This window comes from Elephantulus edwardii, unplaced genomic scaffold (assembly GCF_000299155.1).
Source record: "Elephantulus edwardii isolate Elephantulus edwardi_28Jun2011 unplaced genomic scaffold, EleEdw1.0 scaffold00075, whole genome shotgun sequence".
Classification (NCBI taxonomy): Eukaryota; Metazoa; Chordata; class Mammalia; order Macroscelidea; family Macroscelididae; genus Elephantulus; species Elephantulus edwardii.
In genome coordinates, this window is record NW_006399825.1 from 8,955,235 (window position 1) to 8,964,361 (window position 9,127).

General features: G+C 44.2%; 1 protein-coding gene across 1 annotated transcript in view; it reads left to right on the top strand.

Moving 5' to 3' along the window:
• Positions 1-494: 494 nt before the first annotated feature.
• Positions 495-9,127, top strand: part of LOC102863097 (cytochrome P450 20A1-like) — a 55,564-nt gene continuing 46,931 nt past the window's right edge. The window contains exon 1 of the mRNA XM_006889096.1: positions 495-593. Within this exon, the coding sequence (XP_006889158.1) occupies positions 522-593 (72 nt within the window). The 5' untranslated portion in view covers positions 495-521. The remainder of the gene's footprint in view (positions 594-9,127) is intronic.

Sequence of the window (9,127 nt, forward strand, 5' to 3'; positions counted from 1 at the left end):
AGGCAGCTCCTTGGAGGCAAGGATTCTGGGGCTTCGCCTCACATACTTTGGACATGTTGTAAGGAGAGACAGGTCCTTGGAGAGGGACATCATGCTGGGTAGAGTAGAGGGACAGCGCAGGAGGGGAAGACCCTCTACGAGGTGGATTGATTCAGTGACTGGGGTGATCGGGATGGGTGTGTCAGAGGCAATGAGATTGGCACAGGATAGAGCACGGTTTAGGGCTCTTGTACACAGGGTCGCTATGAGTTGCAAACGACTCGACGGCACACAACAACACAACAGTAGTTCTCGCCCAGGGGTCCCATTTCCCGTGCTCTCAGATGAGCTAGGATATTCAGCCTGCACTCATTCCTCGGCAATCCATTGCTTTCTTTTGCTTTGGTCACGCCCCCACGGCCAATTCTTTCCCAGGTCACTGGGGTTCCTCCGCCCACAGCCTAATTCCTTGAGTCAGGCCAGGCTGAGGCGCTGCTGCCAGAGGAGTGGATCCGAGACGTGGCTCCCAGTGCGGAAGAGCTATGCTGGACTTCGCGATCTTCGCCATTACCTTCTTGCTGATGTTGGTGGGAGCAGTACTCTACCTGTACCCGGTAAAGCCGCCTGGACCCTGCAGGGTCCGGCAGCTGCCCCTGCCTCCCTTTGGCTCGCACCCAGGACGCCTTCCCGCCGCGAGCCGCTCGGGGCGGGCTCGAGGGGCGGGCTCCGCGCAGCCGCGGCAGCGGGGGTCACGTGATGCCTGGCCGCCAGAGTGCGCGCGGCGCGCGTTGGAAAGCACCGGGGCGGACAGGCCGCTCCCTTGTCGGCGGGTGGGCCTGTCAGAGCGGTTCCCGCTGCTTGTACTCTGCTCGGGAACCGAGCAGAAACCCACACGAACCCCCAGAGTCCGCGTGCTCGTCCTGCACTTAGCCGAGGGCCTGCCTGCAAGCCCGGCTTTAAGCCGCAGCCATTCCCACATCCGTTAGTTACTAGGCGGCTCTGAAGAATTTAGGGCGCGTTTCTGGCAGCGACCCTGCCAAATCCCGTTTGCTAGCGTGTCAGCGGCTCTGCGCGAGGAAGATGGGCAGTCTCCTCAGGGCGGTGGAATTTGGGAAACCCAAGAGGGCCTCAGCTCTGAGTCGGTTCTGTGAGCTCCGCCTATCCGAGTGTGTCTGTGTGTCTGGGAGGAAACTCCTAGGTGTCGTTCTGCTCTCAGGAACATAGCTCCCTGAGAACAGGCCTCACATTAAACTCTTCCTGGAGGCTGCCATTATTTTATGATCATTCTCATTGAAATCCAAAGCCGTAGAGATGTGGTTCGGGTCTTGTTTTCTGCAGAGCCTCCCTCTGCCATTTAGTGTGTGGATTTGACTCCTTTATTTCTAGCTCTCGGTTTTTTTCTCTGCTTCCCTTGTGAAAACGATGAAGCTAATGGGTGACGAAGCATCTTGAATACATACTGTGCAGAGCAAGGTTTACTGTCAAAATGAGAAGGCGTTAAGAATACTTCATACGTTCGTCGCTGATTCAGAGCTCGTGAAATGGGTTAGGCTGGGCTGGTTAGTGAGCTCTGATGGCTTCATGGTGTCAGAGTTTTGCTGCTAATCCAGAGGCCAGCAGTTCGAGTCTACCAGGAGGACAGTGAGGACAGTGAGAGAAAGGGCAATTTGGGAGATCAACCATGAGTCGGTTCTGATTCAACGACACATACCATCATAGCACTGGTGGCCTAGCCTGTAGGGTATATTGCTGCTGACCCAAAGTTGGTGCATCTGTACTGGTTCGAATCCACCGAACAGCTCAGCAGAAGAAAAAGTGGACATATTTCTCGAGTGCAATTTACAATCTCAGGAAACACGCAAGAGGGTTCTTTAGGAGTTGCTTTTGACTCCACTTCAATGAGTTTTGAGTTTTATTAGAACTCAAAACCTGGTATATTTTGTTTTCTGAGAAACATTTAGTGGCTCAGGCTTTGAATTTGTATAGCCTTTGAATGAATGAGCTGGTTAGCTGGCTCCAGGCCACTGGCTGCTCTGCAGGAGGATGGACAGTCTCCTCCACTGCAATTCACTGCCTCTGAAAATCCGCTGGAGGGTCAGCTATGGGTCAGTTCTGACTCAACAGTACAGAACAGGTGAAGCCTTGGTGCCATTGTCCATGGGGCGTTGCACTGCTAACAGAAAAACGCAAATTCCCTAGTGGTTCACATCCACCAACTGCGTGGGGCGGAAAAATGAGCCATTTCCAACGTGTGATTTATAGCCTCCAGAAACTCACTGGAAGGGCTTCTATGAATCAGTTCTGCCAGTGAGTTTCTGGAGGGCTTCTGTGAATCAGTTCTGCCATGACATCAGTGTTGTTATGTATGGTCTAGGGGTAACAGACTCATAGCTGACCTTCCAGCAGGTTTTCAAAGGCTATTAATTGCACGAGAAGAGATGGCCCATCCTTCCGGAAGCAGACATTTGCTAGAAGTAATGTTAGTTACAAAACAGGATGAAAATACTTAGTAAGTGACTTAAATTCTAGTTGAAGAAACAAATTAATAAAATATATAGTAAGCTGCACCATAACAAACTGTGGCCGACTCTGAGAAGAATGGGAATCCCAATACACTTGATCATGCTGATGCAAAACCTATACTTGGACCAAGAGGCAGTTGTCAGAGCAAGGGAACCCTGCATGGTCCAAAATTGGAAGGGCGTGCGCCAGGGATGTGTCCTGTCTCCATGCCTTTTCAACCTGTATGCAGAACAGAATATCCAGGAGGCTGGGCTTTATGGGGAGAAGTGTGGTATCAGGATTGGTGGAAGATCTATCAACAATCTGCGTTATGCAGATGATACAACCTTGCTTGCTGAAACTGAGGAGGACCTGAAGCACTTGCTGCAGAGGGTCAAGGACTGCAGCCTTCAATATGGATTGAGGCTCAGTATCAAGAAGACCAAGATTCTCACTACTGGACCAGTTGGCAGCATCAGGATGGATGGTGAAGAGATTGAGATTGTACACAGCTTTAGTTTGCTTGGCTCCACAGTCAACACTCTTGGCACCAGCAGCCAGAAAATGAAAAGACGTATTGTGGTGGGAAAGCCTGCTGTTAGGGATCTTTCCAAAGTTCTGAAGAGCAGTGGTGTCACTCTGGAGACTACGGTGTGTCTGATACAGGCCATGGTCTTTGCAATCACTTGTTATGCATCAGAGAGTTGGAGAGTGACTAAGGAGGATAGTTGGAGAATTGATGCCTTTGAGCTTTGGTGCTGGAGAAGAGTATTGAGGGTACCATGGACTGCTAGGAAAACAAGTAGATTCATCCTGGAGAGGGTTAAACCGGGTTGCTTCTTGGAGACAAGGATTCTGAGGCTTCACCTAACATACTTTGGTCATGTAAGGAGGGACCAGTCCTTGGAGAGGGACATCATCCTTGGGAGGGTGGATGGACAGCACAGGAGAAAAAGGCCTTCTTTGAGGTGGATTTATTCAGTTACTGGGGTAATCGGGATGGATTTTTCAGAGACAGTGCGATTGGCACAGGACAGAACAAAGTTTAGGGCTGTTGTGCATAGGGTTGCTATGAGTCGCAAGCAACTCGACAGCACATAACAACAACATGGTGTTAAATATGATGGAGAAAAAAAATAATTGAGAGGGGAGGATGATTGCTAATGTAGGTAGAATGGTCAAGAGATAAACATTAAAGCCGAAATTTGAAGGCATTTAAGAAGCAAGTAATTCACAGATCTGCGCAATGTGTCACAGGGAAAGAACAGCAGGTGCAAACTCTCCAGGGGGAAATGCCACGTGTGTTCCTGGAAAGCAAGGACACTGATAAGATAGAGTGGAGTAAAAGAGAAAGTCATGAAGGTAAGGGGAGGTTTTCAGTGATTTCATAAGTTATTTTAAGAACTTGCCATTGGTGGTGTAGTAGTAAGAAGCTACACTACAATACCAAAGGCATGTAGTTCAAGTCCTCTAGCTAGCTGCTCTTTGGAGAAGGATGGACCATCTCCTCCTGCGTGATTTACTTGCCTCTGAAAAACCTCCAGAGGGTCAACAAGTACCACCACTGGAAGGTAGCAACAGAGACAGTATGACGGAATTAAAATTTGCATTTTTTAATTAAATGATTTTAAAACTTGTCAGGCTGCTTTGCTATGAGTAGACTTTAGGCATGTGGAAGAGTAGAAATAGGAAGAGGAAAAACTATTACGTGTGTGTACACTGGTTTAGACCAGCACAGTAAAAGTAGTGAGATCTGATCTCCTATTGAGATAGAATCAGTAGATAGGAGTTGAATAATGAATTGAATGTGAAATATGAGAGAAAGAGTGCATTTCTAGAGAGAATGAATAGTTGACGGAGGGTTGACTGCAGGGGAAAATCGGACTTTTTATTTTGATGAGAGAGGTAGTAGGAATTTGTAGAAAACAGGAGTTTAGTTTTATATATACCAGGTTTGCTATGCCTCTTAAGTTTCTAAGTAGAGATGTTGAGTAGATATTGGATATGCAAATTTCATGTTTAAGAAAATAATTCAGGCTGGGGCTATAAAATGGGAGTTTTCACTGTATGGGTAATATTTTAAAATAGAAGGCTAAAGGAAGCTCTGGTGGCCTAGTAGCAGGAAGCTATGCTGCAATCCCAAAGGCATATGGTTTGAATCCACTAAGTGCTCTGTTGGAGGAGCAGGGGCAACCTCCTCCTGTGCCAGTCGGATCTGACTTGACGGTCCACAACAAGAAAAAAATACAACACTACAAGCAAACTATAAAAAAAACAACACTCCAAAACTCAAGAATTAAAAAGTCTAATTATCAGTACTCAGGGTGTGCAGATGCTGAAGAGAAGAAGTTCAAGGACTAAACCTTGAACCGGTGATGTTTAGAAGTGAGAGAGGGGGAAAGGAGCCTTAAGAAGACAGAGAAGGAGCAGCTTGATAATAGAAAAAAATTAACTGTTTTAGCTGTATAAACTAACCAACTTTAGTTGATTCAGCTCCACAGTTAACATGCATGGAAGCAGTACTCAAGCAATCAAATGATGTACTGCGCTGAGCAAATCTGTTGTCAAGTACATTTTTAAAAGTGCTCTTCAAAAGATCAGGAGCTCCTGACCCATACTGTATCTTCATTTGTTTCATATGCATGTGAAAGTCAGACAGTGACTATGGAAGACCCAAGAAGAGTTGATGCCTTTGAACTATGTTGAAGAACACTGGATATGCCATGCACATCCAAAAGAACAAACGAGTCTTGAAGAAACACAACCAGAGTGTTCCGTAGAAGCAAAGATGGTGGGACTTCCTGTCACATACTTTGTTGTCAGGAGCAGCCAGATCCTGGGAAAGGAGAATGTCAGTGGAAGAGAGCACAGCCCTCAGCAAAGTGGGTTGACACAGTGACTGCAGTGATGCACAACAAAGATTGTGAGGATGGTGCAGAATAGGGCAGAGTTCTGTACTGTGGTACCCTGAGTCACAATGAAATGGAGCCAACACAGCAACTCTGAACAACGGCAACAATCCTACATGGAGGTTCATTGTAATACTTGAGCGAAATCTAAATGAAGTAGTTATGTTGTGTTATGTACCATCAAGGTGGAACCACCTCATGGTTGACTTTCCATTGGGTGTTTAGCAGCAATAAATCGCATGTGAGGAGATTGCCCATCTTTCCTTCTCCTGTGAAGCAGGTAATGGATTTGAACTGTGTGTCTCTGGATTGTCAGTACAACTTCTTACCACTGGGAATATTGAATATAGAAACTTTTTAGAGTCTTGAGGTAAAGAAAGGTGTTCGGGAGGAATGTGAGGTGAAAATTTTTAAGTCAGAGAAATTAAATTATATTAGCAGTCTTTATGAGACCTATTAAGTCAAAAGGAGAAAATTGGTGATGTAAGAAGCAAGAAGTAATTGCTAAGCCAATTTTTTTGAATAAGTGAAAAGACATGGGATCTAGTGCACATGTGGTGGCTTTAGGGACCAGTTCATTTGGAACACGGATAATCCATAGCAATAGGAGGGAAGGTGGAGTTTTTAGAATGGTCACTCAGTAGTGATTCAGTAATGATTTTACATGACAGGATGAGACACTACCTGCTCCTGTACCACTCTCATAATCACTGCTATTTGAACCCATTGCTGCAGCCATTACATCAGTGCATCTCACTGAGGGTCTTCTTTCTTGTTGACCCTTTCCTTCATCACACATGAGCACTGGGCTCTCCTGAAAACAAATCCAAAGTACATGAGACAAAGTCTTACCATCTTCATTTGTAAGGAACTTTCTGGCTGTCCCTCTCCCCAGACAAATTTGCTAATTTCTCTGCAGTCCGGTATTCTTTGCTAATACCATAATTCAAAGTCATAGTTCTTCAGTTTTCTTCGTTCATTATCCAGTTTTGCGTGCAGATGAGGCAGTTGAAATTACAGAGTTATTGGTAGGAGGCATGCTGTTAAACTGTGGGATTGTAATGTGTTGGCTAGAGTATCAATCTACTCTGTAAGCTTTTACTCAAATGACAATAAAAAGGTAAAAATACTCTTGCTTGTGAACGGAATACTTTAGTCATCAAAGTGACTTCTAATAATAGGAAGAAAAGTGATGTATATAGACAAATGTATGGATAGGTTAGTGTGATAGTGTAAGAGCATGTGGAAAGTTGACTCCTGCTAGCTTTTACTACTTTTGAGTTAGCAGCACAACTTCCTATAGATAACCCCACCAGAGTCCCTTTCTTTTACAACTTTTAAATGAAATAGAAGCACATTTATAAGAATAGGACAGGGTTCACACGTGCTGTGTTTAGGGTTGCTATGAGTTGACTCATTACCACATAATAACAACCCTAATTGAGGATGAAGAGTCCTACCTGGTGGTATGAATTAACACTAACTCAAGATGCCTCAGAAAAAAAGCCTTACTACTTGCTTCTGAATAAACACTGAAAACCCTCAATAAAGCAGTCTTACTGTCATACATAGAGAGTCACCATGAATCAGAAACAACTTGGTAGTAGCTGGCGATGTTGATGGGTAGGATAGGGGATTTGAAGAGAGAGAAGGAATGAGGAGAATGGATGGAAGTTTGGAGTTTCCGGGCAGTATAGTTAACAGTCATGAATTAAAGTGAGAAGAATTGATGCCTTTAAGTTGTGTTGGAGAAGAGTACGACATATCCCATGAACTATCAAAAGAACAGATGGATATGTCTCAGAGAAAGTGCAACCAGAATGTTCCTTGGAGGCAAAGATGGTGAAGCTTTGTCTCTCATCCTTTGGACATGTTACGAGGAGAGGCTATTCCTTGAAATATGCTTGGAATAGTGGAGAGTCAGGAAAAGAGACCCCCAATGAGATGGATTGACATGGTGATTGCAGCAACGGCTCAAGTGTATCTGCTCTGCACAGGGTAGCTGAAGCTCCTTAAAAGGGAGTTTTAAGACTTCTTTTTCAGAGCAAACTATTATAATGGAATATGCAGAGGCCTAGAATTGGAGAATAAAAAGGGAAGAACTCATCCAGCATTTTTTAAGCTAAAAGAACTGAAAAACAAATCCAAGCCTCGAGTTGCAGTACTGAGAGATGCTATGGGCAAAATCGTGAATGATCTAGGAAACATGGAGGGAATACCCAGAATCACTGTACAAAACAAAAGAACTGAAATATTTCAGGAAATACTGTATGATCAAGAGCCAGTGGTAGGGAAGGAGGAAGTTCAAGCTGACCTGAAGGCATTGGGAAAAAATAAGACACCAGGAATTGAAGGGATAACAATTGACATGTTTCAAGGGCAGCACTGGATGCACTTTCCAGTCTATGCCAGGAAGTTTGGACAGCTACTTGACTGACTAACTGGAAGAGATTCATATTTGTTCTGATTAGCAAGAATGTTGATTCAACAGAGTGTGGATGTTATCAAATGATGTCATTAATATCACAGACAAAATACTGTTGAAAATCATTCAGATATGTCTAACACAGTCCATATAGACAGGGAACTTCCAGAAGTTCCAGTTGGATTCAGAAGAGGCCATGGCACCAGGGAGATTATTGTTGATGTCAGATGGACTCTGGCTGAGAGCAAAGAATAGTAGAAGAATGTTTATTTGTCTTTATTGACCATGCAAAGGCTTTTTACTGTGTGGATCATAACAAATAGTGGTGAACATTAGGAATAGGAATCCCAAAACACTTACTCAGTCATGTGAAACCTAGACCAGGATGAACAGAGCAAGGAGACACTACATGGTTTAAAATTAAGAAAGGCATGTAGAGGTTGTATCCTTTCCCCATAGCTATTCAATCTGTATGCTGAGCAAATTATTTGAAAATCTGTACTCTTTTGAAGAGAAATGTGGCATCAAGATTGGAGAAAGACTCATCAATAACCTTTGTTATGCACATGACACATCCTTGCTTGATGGTAGTGAGGAGGAGCTGAAGCACTTGCTACAGAAGATCAAACACAGCAACCTTCGATATGGATTGCATATCAACGTAAAAAGAAAAATTCTCACCAGTGGAATGATAGGTGACATCATAATAAAGAAATTACTGAAACTGCCAATGATTTCATCTTATTTGAATTCACAATAAATACAGTTGGCACCGGCAGTCAGGAAATTAGATGTATTGCACTGGGAAAGTCTGCAGTCAGGGATCACTCCAAATTACTGATGGGCAGTGAGGTTAATTTGAAGACTAAGGCTTGCCTCATTCATGCCATGGTCTTTTCAATCATTTGCTATGCATCTAAGAGCTGGGTAATGAATAAGGATGGCAGAAGAAAAAGTGATGCTTTTTAGTTTTGGTGTTTGAGTAATAGTACTGAATTAATATCCCATGGGTATGTTCAAAAGAACAAAGAGATATGTCTTGGAGAAGGTAAAGTCAGATTCCTCCTTGGATGCAAGAATGGTGAAGCTTCATCTTGCATACTTTGGGCATGTTGCTAGGAGAGGCTTGGAGAAAGACATGCGTGGAAAGGTGGAGGGACAGCAAAGGAGAGGAAAATGTTGTTGTTGTTGTTATGTGCCGTCGAGTCACCTGCGACTCATAGTGACCCTATGTACAACAGCCCTAAACTCTGCTCTGTCCTGTGCCAATCACACTGTCTCTGACTCTCGCATCCCAATTATCCCAGTCACT